We start from the raw sequence: 19,269 nt of genomic DNA, 5'->3' as shown, positions 1-19,269 counted from the left end.
CATTCCTAAAATCTGTAGTGGGTTTATGGAAGGTGGGTAGGAAGCAGAAGCTTTGCAATTGTTGTGTAATGACTATACCCAGAATACACCATGGGAAGAATGAAGTTATGTCATGCACAGTGGTTGATGAGTGACCTAGGTATACGTTTCTGGAAATGGTGAAATGTAATAGGTATAAAGGATGTACTCATACAAGATATTTGTGAAATAATTTTGTCATAATTTATCTTGCTTCAGATAAACATGTAAAAGTCATAGAGGATATGTTTTGAATTACAATGTATCATTTGGCATTACTGAATTAGAGCTACACAGCCTGAACTCAAAAAATTTTTTAATTCCAATGGTTCATTCCACTTGGTCTTCCTAATAAGCAAGATCAAGTTGAGTCAGTAGTTATTAAACCCATGATTCTCCGAGAGGTTTAAAAGAGTCAAAGAAACATCTTGGAGAAGAAGGTCCAGAGGCATTACAAAAAGAGCAAGTCTTGACTCCTGGGGCGGGGGGGATGGGGGTGGGGTGGGGGTGGGGGGGTGCTGTGGGGCTGCTGCCATTGTCATAGGATTCATTCCTTTTCGGGGATGAAGCTTCAAGACCCAAGCCTATTGCTTTGATTTTTTTCCCCACCCCTTCTCTACCTGCTTTTCCCTGATTTCTAGTCTATGTTAGGGAGAGGGGAACATTACCTCCATCTACCATATCTATCCTGATGGGTATACTGCTCTGGGATGAGGGCTGGAAGCTAGAAGGTGACAGAGAGTTAATGGCACTTCTTTCATATATATATATATATATCTGAAGGAAGTCACCCACAACCTTTACACTTTGCTTTCAACTGGAAAGCTTTCTGAGAACCAGCTAGTCTTTGTAGGATCTAAATGTCCACAGATGAGGGCCAATTATGCCAATCTAAGTCAACTTCAAGCAGGTTGAAGAAGGAGCTAAAGCTTCCTGAAATCTGCAAGATGTTAGTCACCTGTTAGTATCCCATTATTTAAATATTATGCAAAAAGGTAATATCAAGCCCTGAGTTAACTTTTTTCCTGGGCTTACATGTGTCATGGGTCATATTTTTAAATGGTGGTGGTTAAACATCTAAAGAATCTGAAATGTTAAGTCAGGTGTCCATTCTCCTGATTGAATTTATTAACCCAAGTTTGCAAATTAGATTAATGTTAATCCTAGGTTCATAGCACACTATTATCTTTGGTCCATGTAGCCCTTCCTTTGTTTTATTTACATTATTCATCCACTTCTTGACTTATTTTTTCCATAATAGGATTATTGTCTTCCAAATTAATTTTTTTAACATGAAAGCCAATGTGATTTTTTAAAAATTTTATTTTATACTGGAGTATAATTGATTTACAATGTGTTAGTTTCAGGTGTACAGCAAAGTGATTTAGTTATACATATTAATATACCTATTCTTTTTCATATTCTTTCCCCATATAGGTTATTCCAGAATATTGGCCTACGTTTTCTTGTCTATTAAATAAAGACGTTAGAGTCTATGATACCTAAGGTCTCTTTCAGCTCTGATGTTCTGTGAATGAGATTAAGGCCTGAAATGCATTTGGCTCAGTGCCTGGCATAGAACTAGTTCTTAATAAATGGCAATAATAACTACCACTTATTATTATTATCATTATTAAATTTGACAAATTTTCCCTGCTGATTCTGAATTTGATATACTAGAAAAGTGATTAGAATCTCCATAAATTTACTGACTCCTCTCCTGGGCAGTGAAATTTCTAGGGGCAGTTTCCCCCTTGGCAGCTCCAAACTGTCCATTACCAATTTATCATTGGTTCACAGAATTTCAGGTTGGAAGAGATCTTAAAGGTCATTTTCCAACAAAGATGTAGCAGAGGAAAAAATGAGGTGGTGTCTCAGAAGGCAAACTCTTCCCAGAATAATTCCCGTTTGCAGAGTTTCAAGATGAGTCCTATGGAGTTCTTATTCACTTCTCCTTGTACTAAACTGCCTGGATTTCTTTTCATTGCATTTGACTGGATTTTTCTGTTAGAGCTGTGAGGGACCTTGGCAGAGAGGCCAAACACTAGTGGGGCCTCATTATCAAATAATATGTTGCTAAGTATAACTTAGAGTAAAACTTCAAACTGCCTGGTTTCCTGCCATATGGCATGTTACAGAGGGAGGGACGAGGGTCAACTCGTGAGTGCTGCTCTTCGCATACTGAAAGGAAGCATTTGGAGAAGACATGGATTTCAGCTTCTTTTCCAGTGTTAGTGATGGCTGTGTACTCACCATTACTGTTCTGTCGGTTCCTTGTTCTTTTGGCTCCTGAGGCATTGAGAATAGGGCTGAGTGGGATAACCAACAGAGCTGAAGGTCCTGAAAGAAGGTGTGTGTTTTTTTGTTTTTGTTTTTTTGCTGCCACTATTGATCCTTATCTGGAATCTTCATTCTGGCCAACTGGCTCTAATCAAGAAAGCTAATGAGTTCATTAAGGTAGATCTCAAAGCAGGAAGCAGGGTGTGCTGGTGCACCAGTGGGAGTGGTATCATTTAGGTTTAAGAATCCCACCCTTGGAGAAGACACATAATTGAAGTGGAAGAGAACTGTGAGAGTGATGGATAACAAGAGGAATGCATCTACATTCATATGTTTGAGTTGACAGATGAATGGGGGCTGTAAATCTTTATTTTTTTTTTTTAAACAGAGCTGGGTTTTCCCCTTCTAAATACATATGCATCCAAATGGAAGAGTATATCCTTTGAGTAAGCTAAATGCTGGCCCAGGGATTGGTTTACAAAGCAGAAAAGTGGTTTGCCCGTTTCCTACCTGACTTTCCAATTCTCTCTCATGCTCGATGCAGTGAATGCTGTGTGTGTGTGTGCCAAGCAGGGCACGCTCATAGAAGGCAAGAGTGTTGGTGGAAAGAAAAAGAGAAAGACACCCTGAAGAAAAAATATCAATGAGTAATTTGCCACTCTTAGGAAACAACCTCCAGGCCTCAGGAGACCTGGTGTGGTGATGCCCCTTCATTTCATTCAGAAGTTGAAGCCCAGAGGCAACATAGAGAAGCATTCTTTTTCAAAGAGAAACATTTTTGTGCTGCATTTGCTGTCCTAAACAATAATGGCCCCAGAGTCACAGACAAACCCACAGGCCATGCTACAAACTGGACTCATGAAGTAGTTTTGTGTAGACCTCACGGTGGCCACCCTCCTGTGGATCATCGCCAGACAGGCTCTCCCTCCAGCCTGACAGCAAATGCCTTCAATTCTGAAGGAAAGAAAGGCTGACGGGCATACACTGAGAATTGGATCTTGGCTGAGGTCTTCCCATCCCATGTGAAACCCATCAGCTTCTAGAGGAATAATCCAATGTCCCTATGAATAGATGCACTAGTGTGGGTGGCAATTAGCAGTGATCTGATAGGTTGTAAACCTTCTAGGTTCCAGGTTGAAGAGGGAATATACAAAGGGACTAGTCAGTAGCAAGGCTGTAGCAAAACTCCAAAGCCCAAGCATAGTTCTTATGCTTTACCATCTACAAATAACAACAACAATACACCACCTTCACTCTAGAGTTATTCAGAGAGCCTGAATTCAACTAGTGCTCAGTGCCTCCCTATCTTCCCCCTCCTCCTCTTTCTTCAGTATCTAGCACAATGCCTGGCACATTCTAGGTACTCAAAAGATATGTGTCTAACCAGTCAAATAAGTAAATGAGTAAAATCATGCCTTTCTGCAAATGATTTAGTTCATCTGATCTTACACTTCTTTGTCAGTACTGTGGGAATAAAGTTATTTAGTGGGTTTGTTTTCAAGATTAAATAACAGGGCATACCTTATATGATGATAATTTTGTGAATTTAACTATGAATTTTATAAAATTTACATGTTTTGAGTCTGCAGCTACGGTTCAGCTGAGGGGAGAAGGGAGAAAAGTGAAGCCCTAGGCAGAGAAAAGAATCATTACCCAAAGCTATAGGTGTGATGGGTTAATTACCCTCAAATACTTTTAACAAATGCCTAGGAAGAAAGAGAATGGGGGGTGGGAAAAGGAGAGGGAAAAGGGGGGCCCGGGTTAGGGATGTAGTGAATACTTTTAAGGTCAATTGAATTATTTCATAAGGGGTACACTTGCTTTTCACAAGAAATCACCCTGTGCCAGAAAAGGCGGGGAGGTTGTTCAGCAGAAGCAGGTTAATCCGAGCTCTCTCCTGCCTGCCGCAGTCACAGTGCAAAACACAATAACGAAGGCGGCGCAGCCACACGTCTATTTCATTCGAAATTCCTCTGTGGTCCTTCTTATATCGAAGTCTCTCACTGCTACAGGGCCGTGCTTGGAAAAGTTGTAAAACTTTTCCTTTGGTGGAGAAAAAGAAGCCCACATCAGGCTCAACGGAACGAATGAATGAAGTTATTCCCTTGGCTCAACATCTCCATCCACGTTCATACCAAATATACAGAGCAACATCTTTCCTCAGTTCCGCGACTGGAATTTTACTCTCCCGTGGCGTTGCCTAGTACTGGAAGCAGGGATTTCGAAAGTCAGCTTTGGAACCGCCGTGGTTGGCTTTTGCAAGAGTCCATGCGCCTTACGGTCCTGCGTGGTAGCTTCTCCAGGGAGTAGAATGTGTAAGATAAACAGTTGCTGAAAAGCATGAAGAATTAACGAAGTGAAAATCTCGGGTTATTTGTTCGGCAATTGACACGCAAGTGACCTCCTTAAAATACTTAGTTGTTTAAGGAGGTTCGGAGCTAGGATGAATGAATCCTCGGGGCGCTTGACTAGAACCAGCTTGTAAATCTCTTCAGTCTTTCGGGAAGTGGCGGTAAATTAGCACACATCCAGGAGGGAGGGGAGAAAAGGAGGTAAAAAAAGCTCCACACCGGAGCTCTCCTCCCAGCCCTTTGGAAAGGCTCCCTTTTGCTGCTCAGGACCCTGGAGGTTACAGCCTGAAGAACGCGGCGGCGCTAGGACCTGGTTGGCGCCTGGCCGTGGCCGCTTTCGGGCGGGAGGAGGAGGGAGAGGAGGAGGGGGATGTGGGAAAGGAGGGGTGTTGAGCGGGGCGGGAGGGGAGTCATTTATGCGGAGCGGGCGCTGCTGCCATTGCCACTTACACTCCCGGCGCGCTGCTCGGAGCCGGAGGGAGCGCGGGGAGAGAGCTAGAGAGCGCTGGCAGCCCGGGCCGGCAGAGGGGGCGCCCCGCCGCTGCCTGCACCGCTGCCTCCGCCGCGCTCGGGGGCCTCGGGAGGAGCGAGGGCGAGTCGGAGAGTCCGGGAGCCGAGCCCGGCGAGACCCAGCTGCAGGAGGGCGCCCGCCCCACTCAGCCGCCTCCTGCGCCCGAGCCGGGGAGCGCCGGCCGACCGCCCTGCGGGCCGGAGAGCTGCGAGCACAGGTCCCCGGAGCCCCAGGGATGGTCTAGGAGTCGGCGCGAGGCTCGCTGCTCTGCTCCCTGCCGGGGCTCGCCGCCTCCTGCCGATCGCCCAGGGCTGCGAGCCGCGGCGGCCGGGGGCTGCGCGCCGGGGCGGCCCAGGCCGAGGAAGTTAGTTGCGCGCGGAGCAGGCGAGCGAACGAGTGAAGCAGCAGCGAAGCGCCGGGGCCATGGGCTGGGGGAGCCGCTGCTGCTGCCCGGGACGGCTGGACCTGCTGTGCGTGCTGGCGCTGCTCGGGGGCTGCCTGCTCCCCGTGTGCCGGACGCGCGTCTACACCAACCACTGGGCAGTCAAAATCGCCGGCGGCTTCCCGGAGGCCAACCGCATAGCCAGCAAGTACGGATTCATCAACATAGGACAGGTAACCCCTGGACGGCCGGGCTCTCGGCCCTGAGGCTGAGAGGGCGGGGTGGAGTGGGGAGGGGCATCGCGCTTGTCCCCTTCTCGTCAATCCCCCTCCCCCTCTTCCAGATGTGCTCTTGCAGCTGTTGCCCTAACTCTTGAGCGATGCGCGCGCGCTCTCTCGCTCTCTCTCACACATACACACACACACACACTCCCCAAAGTTACTAGGGTTTGTGTTTTGTTTACTTGCTTCTTGCAAGTCACGAGGGACAGGTAGGATCTCTGGAAGAATCACGAGTGTACACATCCCGCTGGTGGTTTCAGACCCCACCGGACTTTTTGCAGTGGAAAGTTGGGGAACAGTGGGCTCGTTGGGGGGCAGAGTGTAAGCGCGCCGCTGGTGCCGGCTCCCTGTGGCTTCTGAGAGCTGGTGTAAGGAGGAGGCGGGGAAGGGAAAGCCTTTCCTGCTCGGACCTGAATTTAGTCCAGAAAGAAGTTTCCTTTTCTAGGGGAGAGAGAACCGCTGGACTCTGAAGGCGCCCGAGGCGCGGGGACTGGAGCTAGACAGGAGGAGGAGGAGAAGAGGGGGCCGGACCCAGAGTGAGCAGTGGTTTGGGGGGAGACCTCCCGGCTTCTTTGCCTCTCGAGCTGGATCCGCCTGGGGGCTCCGAGATGGGGAGTCGGAGGGGGAGGTGGGGAACTTCCGAGACCACTAACCGGATTCTGCTTTGGAAAGCGGCAAGTCTGCCCTCGCGGATGGATGTGCAGGGCCCGGAGGTGGCGCGTTGGGGCGAGAGTTGGGCAGGCAGCGGGGTGCGGGGCTTTTGTGGGGTGCCGCTCGCGGGCTTTGGGCAGAGCTGGCTAGCTGGGGGACCGTAAATTGAATGGTGTTATGGGGATGATTGGAAGCGCAACATGTTTGTAGATACCTCCACACGGTCTAGGCTTCCTAGTTCTCTTTCCTGCAAGAAATGGGGTGGAAAGGGCAGTGTAAGCGGGTGCCAGAAACTGCACCCCCATCCTTACATCCCTCCCACTCGCTTCTCCCGGCCTAGCCCGAGGAGGGAGCCCTGGCCTGACCCTGGCGAGACTTTGCTGGGGGAGGGAGGCGATGGTGATGGGGGCGCCCTCACAGCAGACGCGCTTCTGGGACTGCTCAGGCTGCACGCGCCTAGCCTGCCCTGCCAGGATGAGGGGAGAGGAGGGTGCCGGCTGGGGCCGCTGGAGCAGGAGAGCACAGACGGTTTCTGATGCTATCGAGCTCCATGTCCAGGAACACACGTGTTCCAGCAGGGGACTCTCGGCTGTCTGTGGGACGCGAGAGCAAGCAGAGCTGCTGTTGCCGCATCTAGAAAGAGCACTGGGGGCTTCGGAGGAACGGGAGCGGGAGGTCTGGCTGCTGTTTGCGGGTCCAGTGGGAGGGCGTGTTCTATAGAGGCCAGTCTTGTGTAGGGCTGAGACCAGGGCAAGGGGTATGGTCTGTGTCTCCTGTCCTCCAGCCCAACACACACCAGGAAGGAAGGAAGCGACAGCTAGCCAGATTTTCTTGCCTGAGTGCCTGTCATCTTTAGGAGAGTTTCATTCTAATGGCTTGTTAGGATTCTACCTGCATCTTTTTCTCCGCTGGAAAAAAACACTGAGTCTTTTTACGTGAGCTTGAAGTAGGGTGCCTCATGGGACCGGGAAATGTAACAGGCAAGGCTAACGATAAAAGTAGTCATGTTAATAATCTTTCCAGATGCATCACTCACGTTCAGCTAACATTGAGCATCTCTCGTAAAACAGGCATATTTGGAAGAATATTTCTTGACCGTGCACTTATTTCATAATCCACAAAATGACCATTTTGGGTGGATATTACTTCACATACAGCAACAGGGAACCTGATACTTGGGAGAAGTTGATTCGCACAGGGTCACCCAGCTAGACAGTGGCAAAGGCATGATTCAGATCCAGGACTGTCTGGTCCAGGCCTACGCATGCCTGTGAGGTTGGGGGGAAGGAGAAAGAAAGTAAAATCCCTATTTCCCTGAGTTCTGATTTAGTGGCTCAGTAGACTGGAAGCAAACATCCAGTCTTAATTCACAGATTCTTAGTTCAAGCAGACCTGGACTTCTCGAACATAAGAAGCTTCAGGATTTACAAAAGCAGAAAGATCTGTACCAAAATAAAGTCATTAAATAGAACTTACACATTTCGGAACCTGACAGTTGAATAAGCAAACATTGCAGTATCCTGCAACCTTGCCCACTTTTTACAAAGGGCCTTCTAGTGAAGATCCATGGATTTTCATTCAAAAGGTAATCCTAAGGAAGTTTACATACAAATAACACCAAACAAGATTCATTGTGGTTTTTACAAGGCCAGTGAGGAAAACCAGTGCTTACATAGGTGACAGAGGACCCCTTGAACTCATGCCCTCACCAGTGTAACAAGATCAGCTATTCTTACAGTGTAAAAGCATTTCCTCTGTAGATCAAAGGAGGGCAACCCTAAGCTAAGTCTTGCAGGTGGTAAATTGAGTTCACACTTGCAATATCATTGCACGGTAAGAGCCATCCTTTTGTTATTCTCTCCTTCCATCAGTAAACCAGCTGTGGTTCAGTTGAGGGCAGTAAACTAATTTGCAAATATCTCTGGAATGCTCTCCTATTTTTACCCATTCAGGCTTGGAGTCCCACCTCATGTGTCACAGCTTGGAACTGAGACCTGTTATTATTTCTAAAGTTATTTAATATCCTGGTAGTATTTTTGATATCTTTCTGTATAATATTTTAGGTGAATAAGATTGTGACTTTCTACCACAGTAAAGGTACGTTTTTGACTGTCTATTCAGAATTTCATTGTCATGTTTTGTATAGCATCTTAGCATTTAAAAGCCACCAGAGGTAAAATTTCTGGCCTGGAGATTTCTACAGAAAAGAATAGGTGTACTTCTCATGTTCACAAAAGAGAGGATGTGGAGAGTAGCACAAGAGCCAGTAAGCAAACAACAGGCAAAAAGGACATGCCTGACTTCCTGGAAGGGAACAATAGCGAAGGTTTTCTTATCTTTGGTTTTAGAGACAGCACTTGTTTTGGTAGGTTTTCACATAATGTTTATAATTTGTGAATGGTTATGCCCCCAAATTCTGAAATGATGCCATAATTATTAGTAGTAGTTGTCATGTCAGTATATATCATATTTTGCTAGGCATTACTGTCAGCTCTGGAAAGCCCTGCCTTTCTTCCTCTATAAGCCCTGACTCCAAGCCCTCTTAACATTTAGTACAACCTCAGTATCCCGGTGGCTTAGGGTAGGTACGTCTGCCTGTTGGCCTGCACAGGGGTGGAAGAACGGGCCTAGTTCTTTCTTCCTTCCTAATTGTGTGCTCTGACCCTTTGAGCTAGCAGTGTATGGTTAGAAGATAGAAAAGAATGAGACCTGACATAATGTTAATTGTGAATCTTTGTTTGGACAAACTCTACAAACCAGGAGGAATTAACTTCTGGTTATTTGAACCCAGGGAGCAGGTCCCCTGTAAAGGTTGTTTGCAGTGTGCAACAGCTGTACTTATCCTTCTGTGAGGTGCTTATAATCCTTGATTCCAAACAGAGATTACCAGGAGCAAAAACCTCTCCCCAAACCTTGTAACTTATCTTGATCAAGATTCCAGAAAGATAAAGCCAGCCACAAGCAGTACTGGGAAAACTGTTTTACCTGGTGTTCCCATTGAGATCATAGACTTGGAAACTCTGCAGATGCCACTCGCAAGGTCCAGGAAAGCAGGGAAGTCACTGAACTTAATGAAGCCCCTGTTCCTTTATCTGTAAAAGGATAAATCTCTAGATAATAGAGGGAGCCGACTCTGCATCGCTCAGCACATAGTTAAGCTTGCTGTGGAAGGTTTGTTGAATCTGAATCCGAAATAAGTGAGATTCAGACTTTATTTAGGTATGGAGAAAGGAAGACATTTTTATAATGGAAGATACAACACACTGAAGATCAGGAAAATGCATTTTTGATGACTGAGTCAAAAGAGCTAAATCAGAGCTTTGTAGACAGGCAAACTGGTTTTCCATTTCAACTAACAATTTAAAATAATTTAAAAATAGTTTTCCATTGGGTTCTAAACAATAACTATAAACAATTCTGAGTGATTTCCCACGGCAGTGCTCCTCTCCCTGGTTGATCTTTGTTGTAGTCCATTAAATAGTGTAGGATAAGCTCACTGGAGATGGAAGAAAGGGACAAAAAATATCCGAAGACTGATTATTTTCTAAAGCTTCTTGTCTTGGTATATTATGATAGATTGTATTTGAATTCATATTTCCTTTAATTCTGAATGTGGTTTACATGAGGAAGGTTAGAAGAAGCATTTTCCAGGAAGAGATGCTTTAGCAGAAAGAACCTTGTTTAGCAATGCCCTGAAGGCCTCCCACTCTCTTGGTTAGTTTTGACCTGTGAGTAACGTGGGAGGCTTCAAGTGCTGATGAACAGTGGAGAGTGAGGTTTGGGTGCTCATGGATGGCATTTGAAATAGGGGATGGAGCTAGTCTGGTGGGTTGTATGGAAATGGACTGTCCTCCCCTAGTTAAATCTTTAGGCATTTGTAAATGGATGTGGGAGTTCCAGGTTGATTCCCGTGTGATGCATGTGGCTTTGCACCAAGCAAGAACCTCAGCTCTGACCTCCACGCCCAAGAACCTTAGCTCTGACCTCTGCTGGCCACTCTCACATGCATAGTTCTCATGAGTGGGGGAACCTTTCATGAGAAAAAGCAGTTCAGAGTGCTTGGCCTGATGATGGTGGGTCTGCTGCTTTAACCTCATAGGCTAGGAATGGCTTGTATGTGGCCATTGGGATTTTCGGGTTCTATTTGAAATGAAACACTGCATTTTTGTGAGCCCCAAGGCAGCTGAATTTGCCTTATTGCTATCTTTCATGAGTTTATATCCAGAGGTCCTAACCTTAAAGGTCAGCCAGAGAAGCAGGGTAGTGTCCTGGGAAAATGTCCAGTGATGTCTGACTCTTTGGTTAAGGGAGGGAGTCCTGACCCAGAAACATCCCCTGGGCAGGGAGGGGTGTTTGTGTTGTCGGTTCAAGTTATGTGAAGCAGCGTCTGGGTTTTCCCCAAGGCTGAAGTATCTCCAGGCATCCCTCTCCTTGGGACTTTATCACTTGGCTAATTCAGGTTGGATTAAATGACAAAGAAGCCGACTTTGGCTTCCTGGGTGATAAAAATAAATGCTTATAGATACTCATGTATGCTATAAGGTATATATGTATGTATATATCTATGAATTTTTATTTTTATCAAAGTTAAATTTGCACATAGTTTAAAGTGAAATTACTCATGCAACATTCTCACTAGTTCAACAGATTACATCTCTCCATCTAAGTGTACCAAGAAGGAACCATCCATGCCAATAAACTCTTCAGCTTGGGTTAAACCTAGGGGGGAAAAGAGTCCAGAAAGAAAACCAGACTGAGTCAGGTCTGAGTGAAACTCCAGGGTTTTCCCTTTTATTTACCAACCTGATCCTCAGTGCCTGATTTTTTAAGTTGGGGACCTTAACACCTGCTCCATTCATCTTGCAGGGTTGCTGTGTTATCAAGTGCCCTAGTAATGAACATGAATATATAAATCAAACAAGACATAGGAAGCATTATGTGGTCTATAAGGGCTTCAAGGAGATACAAAGGCTGCTCAAAGGAAAAACAAGAGGATGCCAGGGTTACTGGGGGTTTCTGTAGTGGAGCTCTGGTGATTTTCCAGGTTCTGGTGATTGCCCCTGGGGATCTGGTGGAAGCAGAAAGGGGGAGGAGTCAGTGAGGCATCTGATTCTCCCGTTAGAGGATAGGGAAAGCCGCACTTATACACACACACACACACACACACACACACACACACACACACACACACACGTGTGCGTGCACGCGCGCGTGTGCCCCGAGAGCCTTGGAGAGTGGTGTAGGGCTGGGACAGCTGACCAGAACATCAACCAGCTAAGGTTCCCCATCTCCTGGCTGGGCAGCTTTGGTTTATGAGACATATGCAACATGGAGGTCGTATGATTTTTTCTTTTTTTTTTTTTTTGAGAGAGAATCAAAACATAGTCTTTTAAATTTGACTCAAATGTGAGTTATGTATAGAAGAGTAGTGGAAAATAGTGGGAAAAACCCCGAAATATATAGAGAGGCCCATAAAGAATACAGTTGGGACTCTTTTGACAAGTGTCAAAAACCCAACTCATACTGCTTAAACAGAACTGATAAGCAGATAAGGAAACAGTGACTCTGTTGGTTTAAACAGATCCGCATGCCTCTTTATGTGCCGTTCTGAAAGCAGAAGCTGAACCTTTTTGTAACCAAACCTTATCTGATCTGTACTTTTTTCATGGCAAAAACCTATCCTGACCTACACTGGCATTAATTAGGGCATTAATTTGTTTGGTTGTAGAAATCTACAACTGAGTTTGATTATGAGGATGTTGTTCTTGATGCAGATAGAGGTCTGTATGATACGCTCCAGCATGTGCCCCATTGTACTTTTCTTATCTGAGGAATTATGAATTGCTGCAGCACATCTAGATTCGAGAGTTTCAGAAAAGCGATTGTAGGTCTGTCCAGCTGAAAAGCCAGAGGCAGTGCTAATGTCAGTTGTTTCCTGTATTAGCTTCGTTTTCAGTCAGGCGCTTTCCACAGATTAGTAAAGCTCTTCTGATTCTTAGTACCTCTCTTACCCGGTATTGAAATTAACCCCTGAGAAAGATTCCAGTTATTTCTGATTGGGTCATATCCCCACTTACAGGCCAGTCACTTTGTTCATGGGGGTGGTGGTGTTTTGGTGAGTCCGTTTGGGTCACACGTCCACCCTTGAAGTGAGGAGGATGTTGACCTTGGATGGGCACCCCATCAAATGGGAAGAGACAGTTCCCTAAAAGAAAAGAGGATGCTACTACGAGAATAAGGGAAAGGAGATGTAGGACAAGGAAAAAAAAAACAAAACAAAAAAACCACCTACTGCAAATCAGATTATAGAAGGCCTTAAATGGCTAGGCTAGGGAGTTTCAACATTATTAAGGATGATAAAGAATTATATTGAAGGTCCCTGAGAAGGAGGCAACAACCTACTGATTCAACACACATGAGAGTCCACCATGTAATCCATAAGATGTTCTGTGCTCTCAAGGACCTAGGACATATTTATCCATAACTACTGTCAAGCACGACAAGTACTAATGGAGTCACGGGCAGTGTGGTATGGTTCAGTCCTGCCTCGGAGGAGTTCTCTGGTAGCCGTGTGCACAACAAACTGGAGAAGGCAGAGAGGCTATTGTGTCGGGAAAAGTTATTGTTAACAAACACAGAACCTGTGACAATGGAAAGAGAATAGATTTGGAAGCTCTTGTACAGGTGGATTCAACATGGCTTGGTAACCACATGCAAGTGGAGGATGAGGAGGAGGGAGAAGGTGAAGAGAACAAAGTGTATAGCCTGGGGACCAGGAGAATGGGGGACTTGTCTGTAGAATGAGGACAGTCCGCAGAAGCATTTCGGGGAACCACATGATGGGTTCAGCCTTAGTGTTATTGGCAGATAGAGAGTCATGTAGATGGAAATGTCCAGTAGGAAGAAGAGAATTTAGGGCAGGAAAGAAGTGAAGACTGGCATTCAGGCACCTCAATGTAAATGAAACTGTGGAAGGGCATAGGATGCTAAGAGCTGAAGCACAAAGAGAGAGGAAGGCTGAGAATACAACCTGAAGGAATGTCTCCATGGAGAAGGCAAGGGATAAAGGGAGTAGATGAAGGGGATGGGGAGGCCCTGGAGACACAGAGTCAGAAAGCTACCGAGGGTCGCACTAAAGAGAAGTGCTGTAGAGAGCATCTAGGAGATGAGAACCGAAACATGGCTTAAAGAGTTGGGGACAAGGAGGTTACCATACTCTTAGCACCACTGCTTGGTTGAACAGTGAGGGGGTGTTTCATTGCGCATCTGCCTGCCCACCTACATTATCTCCCTTCATCTCTTTCTCATCAGTGTCCTGGAGTACTTAGTATCATAGGTCCAGAACCAAAAGGGTTTGAATCCTAATACTGCCACTTCCTAGCCCGGGGACCCTAGGCAAGCATCTTAAGCTCTCTGTGCCTTAGTTTATTCGTGTGTGAAAAGATCTAATAGTGCTTCCCCCATAGGATTGTCGTGAGAATTAGTGGAAAGTAGTTAGAATGGTGCCTGGCACATACAGTGTACTCAGTAGATGTCAGTTACCCTGGCTTGTTTTTTCAACCAGGTTATGCTCAGTTTCTATATACTGTTCTCACTTAACGTTGTATTGTGAGCCTTTTCCAATGTTACTAAATAATTTTAGACAAATTTTAATGGCTGAATAATCAAAGGTGCCGTACTACGTCATAATTAGTGTGACCATACGGCATATTTTGCCAGGGATAGCACTGGTTTATGCCTACCCTAAATCAACTCACCTCCATTAAGTATTTTTTATATCCCTTTCACTTTCAAACATGTCTGACTTTGGCAGAGAAATGATATGGTCACCCTGATTGAGTGTGTATCTGTGCATGTGTTTGCGTGTGAGTGTGTAACTGCATGCCTATTCTTCCACTGGATGGGAAAGCAGGGCAGTGCCTCATTCCTATTGAGTCCCCAGCACCTAGCACAGTGGGTAGCATAGGAGAAGCACAGTGGGCACTTGGGACAGGAAGCGTAAAGGGTGTACCTAGAGAGGAATAGGTTTGGAAAGGAAGAGGGACATTGGTACATTGAGACTAAAGAAGAATGAAGGTGAATGGAGATTTAGGGAGTTCACGTTGGGGAGGAAAGGAAGTGAGCGTGTGTGGATGATGGCCTGCATGTCATTATCAGTTCAGAGGTGAAGGCCACATGCAGAGAGAGCGGGAACTGGGTGAAATTGGGGGCTCGGTGCTCCAGTGTTTTGGAGCATTGTTAGAAAATTCGGATAAGAATTAATGACCAATGCCTATGAGAAGAGTTGCCAAATAGCGATGGCAATAGCTGTTTGTATATAGTTATTGCTCAGTAAGTAGTGGTTAAGTGAATGAGTGAGAAAATGAGCCAATCTATATTGTTTTGTGCTTTTGTCACTAATGCTCAGGACCCTGAGATTAGGTAAAGACAAAACAGGGAGTTACAATGTACTGGAGTGGGAGAGAAGGGAACAAGAGACTGTGGGAAGCTGGGGGTATGGGGATGAATGATTCTCGAACACAAAGTGGTCCCATCTTTGAAATGGTAGACCACAGTGTCCAGGCTTTGAGAAAGGTGGTGGGGCCAAAATAGGACTGGTGAGCCAAAGGAATAGGGCAGGTATAAAGGCTACAGTTCAAAACAAAAATGGAAAGCCAGTTTGATAAGAGTGGTAGAAGTGGAAAGAGGTAGCCATCCCAGAGGGTAGTTTTCTTTGGAAGCTATAGGTTAGAGCTATTCAGCATGATGATAAGGTCGAAGGTGGACTGACCAGATAGAGAACAGGTGAAGGCCAGTGGACTGGATGGGATCAAGAAACTGTGAGGCTGGGATATTGGCAGGGTTATCAGCTTGGATGAGATAAATATTTCGTGCTGGTATACCCACTAGGCAGATAAACATGAAGTCTGCCCCACACTTCAATTCTCCTTGGGTAAATTTAGGTATTATCTCTACTTTACACATCTGTGCACTATTATTTGCTCTGCAGGTCCTGTATCAACTTAAGGGATAAAGACAGACACATGAGCGATTGCTTTCGACTCCCAAATGAGCCTTCCCATATTTGATTTAAAAACTGAAGATTGTATTGAGCACTAAATATAGTGGGAAGAAGGTAAACAGGGACTGTGAAGCCAGAAATAATATTTAAAGATGATTTAAAAATGGTATATATGATGTCACATTTTATGTTTGCCTCTACCTTAAGTTGTCATGTAGCCTACTTTCCATTATAATAAATAATTATACCTATAATTTATTCACATCATGTATTCTGCCCTTTACATACATTTTAAAATAGTATGATGAAGCTATGTTCGGAACATGTCTTTTATATATTCTTAGTCTAACTTTACTGCCTTGTAAGAATATGAATATATTTTAAAATGTGTTTTTAAAATTATTTATAACTTGTTCTCTGTATAGTATATAGATTGATGTCTACAATATTAGATTAATCTTGTTTGGATTTATATGCGAATCTGATTGTTGGGTTTGGGTTAGCATCACAAAAGAACCATGAAGTTTGTGGTTGAATCTTCTGTGCATTATTTAAGCGGTTAATTCTGTCCTGGGAAAGTTACATTGTGGATACCCTGCCAGCATTGAAACTGGTTAAGATTTATTAAAAGCAGGTCCTTCCCTGCTGCCTTTCCCAGTGTGTGTGTGTGTGTGTGTGTGTGTGTGTATACACATATATATATATCTCATATATATTTATACTAAGTACTTAAGGGCTGATATTTTTGTAATAAGCACTTAAGGTCTGGTATTTTTCTACTCTGAGAAGCTCTTACAGCTGTAAAAATATACCAGTTCTCTCCATATCGATGTTCCCAGGCTTGTACCTTGTTTTCACTAGTTGAAGTTTCTCAACCATAATAAAACTGGGCAGTGCTCATGAGTTTGAATGCAGTGCAGGGAGGGAAGACAATTTCGGGGCCTTTAATCTTGGAAGACTATATCTGTAACTACAGGTTTAGAAGTTTACTGCTTACTCATCTTGGGCCTATTCTAGTTGCATTTAACTAACATATATATATATTTTTTTTCCTGTGTGTGTGTGTGTGGGACCCATTCATCAATTTCAGAGTTTTTCAAGAGAAAACTAAATTATAGGCCACTTAAGATTTATTACAGCTTAGCTCCCAGCAAAACCTTTTCTCTTTATTTTTTTAACCTTGGGGCATCTTTCCATTTGGTTAGTGCTCATGAGCCAATTTACTAACTGCTGCATTCTTTGACTCATCGTAGGATGATGTCATTGCTTCTGGGCTAGCTGGACAATGCTGAGAACCAGTAAACAAAACTCAAGGCCAAAAACAGGTGACTTGAATTCTCCTCTAGGTCCTGCCCTGCCACTAATTTGCCACACACTTATGAACTGGTCATTGGTTTTTTTCTGTCTTAAAGGATTAGTTTTATTCATTGTTTTATTTTAAAAATAGTTGTTGAAGGACACCATCAAGAAAGTCAAAAGACAAGAACAGAATGGGAGAAAATATTTGCAAATCACATCTGACAAGAGACTTGTATCCAGAATGTGTAAAGAACTCCTATACTTAATAATAAAAAGACAAATAACCCAATTAAAAATGGGCACAAAGGATCTGAATAAACATGTCTCCAAAGAAGATATACAAACGGCCAATAAGCACATGAAAATATGCTCAACATCATTAGTCATTAGGGAAATGCAGATCAGAACCACGATGAGATACTAATTCACATCATACTCACTTGGATTGCTATAATCAGAAAGACAGATCATCACAAGTGTTGGCCAGTAGGTGGAGAAATTGGAACCCTCACACACTATTGGTGGCCGTGCAAGGTGGTGTGACCGTTGTTGGAAAACAGTCTGGCCGTTCCTCAAAAGGTTAAACATAGAGTTACCATACGACCCAGCAGTTCCACACCTGAGTATACACTCGAGGGAAACGAAACCTTTGTTCACACAAAAACTTGCAGACAAAAGTTCGTGGCAGCATTATTCATAGAAGCCAGAAAATGGAAACAACCCAAATGTGTATCAGCCGATGAATGGGTGAACACAGTATAGTATATCCTTACAGTGGAATATTGTTCTTCAGTAAAAATGAATGAAGTACTGATACAGGCTACAGCATATCGGATGAACCTTGAAAACACTTCACTGGCTTAGTGAAAGGAGCCCGTCACAAAGGCCTTGCATATGTGATTCTATTTATATGAGATGCCCAGAGTAGACAAATCTACAGAGAAAGAAAGTAGATTAGTGGTCGCCTAGGGCTGAAAGGATTGGGGGGGATGTGAAGATGGGACTACTAATGGGTATGGGGCTTCTTTGGGGGGCGATGAAAATGTTCTAAAATTGGTTGTGATTTTTGCACAACTGTGTAACTATACTTAAAAACATTTGAATAGGATACTTTAAATAAATGTATAGTATGTGTTTTATCTCAATGAAGCTGCTAAAAAATAGTTATTGAGTACCTGTTGTTTATCAGCCATTCTATTAGACCCAGTCCTACTATGTCTGTCTTTAATAAGGTATCTGCTCACATGGAGCTTATATTATAGTGGGAGGAGCCAACCTATGAGGCAGTAATGAACTGAATAAAATAATTTCAAATTATGGTAAGTTGTTATTGGAAAGCAAAATACAATAGTAGAGTAAAAAGTGACTGAGGGTAGGAGGACTTCTTTAGATAGGCTGGTTAGGGAAGCTTATTGAGGAAGGAACACTTAAGCAGAGATCTGAATAAGAAGGGGCCAACCACATGGGGTGGGGTGAGTTCCATTCAGAGGAGACAGCCGGTGCAAAGGCCCCAGGGGAGCAGAAATCGGCCAAAGTCTGGTTAACAAGGAAGAAGTGGTGGAGCTTGAGACTGAAGAGGGTGATCTTAAAGCTTAATTTTGGTGATGCCATTTACCTGTTCAGAAGCCACCAGTAGCCCCCATTTGCCTCCTACATTTAAACAGATTCCTTCTTTGGGCTTTGAAAGGCCTCTATCTATTTGTCCTGAAATACTTTTCCTATTGTCTCTCTTGCTCTGTCCCTTAACAAAGCCAAACCGGACTCCCCATTGTTCCCCAGATACTATACTCAATCCTTTCCTGTTTCTGTGCCAGTCTTTCCACCTGGAATATTCATCTTACCCCTTGCCCTTCTGGAAATTCTTTCTTAAGAGCACAACTCAAATGTTACCTCCACTATACCTCACTCTGGAAATATAGGTACAATCACTCTGATTTTTCAGTTCTTTGACTCCAGTTAAACTTTGCCCAAATCTTCTTAGGGAATTTTGTGTAGTTAAGTTTTTCTTTCTTTTTTTCTCCTTGTAAGGGACTTAATTATTATTCTGTAGCGTGTAGCATGGTGTTTGGCTCTGTATAAATAATCATTAAGTATTGGTCGAATCCTAAAGTATTTTACAGTCCTGCAGTGTATATAAAATGAAAAATAAACCTGAATGTTGGAGAAAAATTACAAAAAATTCTACTACCCAGTTAATAAGGAAGGCCAACAGTGCTTAGTATATTCTATAGGGGAGTGTGGTAAAAAGGAGTGATCTAGGATTGATGACTCATTTGTGTGTGGATTCTAAAGTCCAGGGCTTCCTGGGAAATAGCCTAATCCTTATCTTTGAATGTTTCAGATCTTGGCATCGTCAGCAGGGTCATTCTTTCTGGCTTTGACTTCCATGAGAATTCTTAGTGGGAGAGTCAGAGTACACAGTGTGACATCGTCCACCCTGAGAGCCAAGTCCCAGACCATCCTGGGACTGGGATGTCTTCTCCAAGGATCCCAGG

General features: G+C 44.3%; 1 protein-coding gene across 3 annotated transcripts in view; it reads left to right on the top strand.

Annotated features, from left to right (window-relative positions):
• The first annotated feature begins 5,453 nt into the window (after positions 1-5,453).
• The window catches only part of PCSK5 (proprotein convertase subtilisin/kexin type 5), a 453,108-nt gene continuing 439,292 nt past the window's right edge, over positions 5,454-19,269 (top strand). For all 3 annotated transcript variants that reach the window (XM_057721743.1, XM_057721745.1, XM_057721744.1), the window contains exon 1: positions 5,454-5,775. In XM_057721743.1, coding sequence (XP_057577726.1) covers positions 5,584-5,775 — 192 coding nt within the window. In that variant the 5' untranslated portion in view covers positions 5,454-5,583. The remainder of the gene's footprint in view (positions 5,776-19,269) is intronic.

Source organism: Hippopotamus amphibius, chromosome 2, assembly GCF_030028045.1.
Source record: "Hippopotamus amphibius kiboko isolate mHipAmp2 chromosome 2, mHipAmp2.hap2, whole genome shotgun sequence".
NCBI lineage: Eukaryota > Metazoa > Chordata > Mammalia > Artiodactyla > Hippopotamidae > Hippopotamus > Hippopotamus amphibius.
The sequence above is the reverse complement of the archived record's forward strand: the minus strand, read 5'-3'. Positions and strand labels throughout refer to the sequence as shown.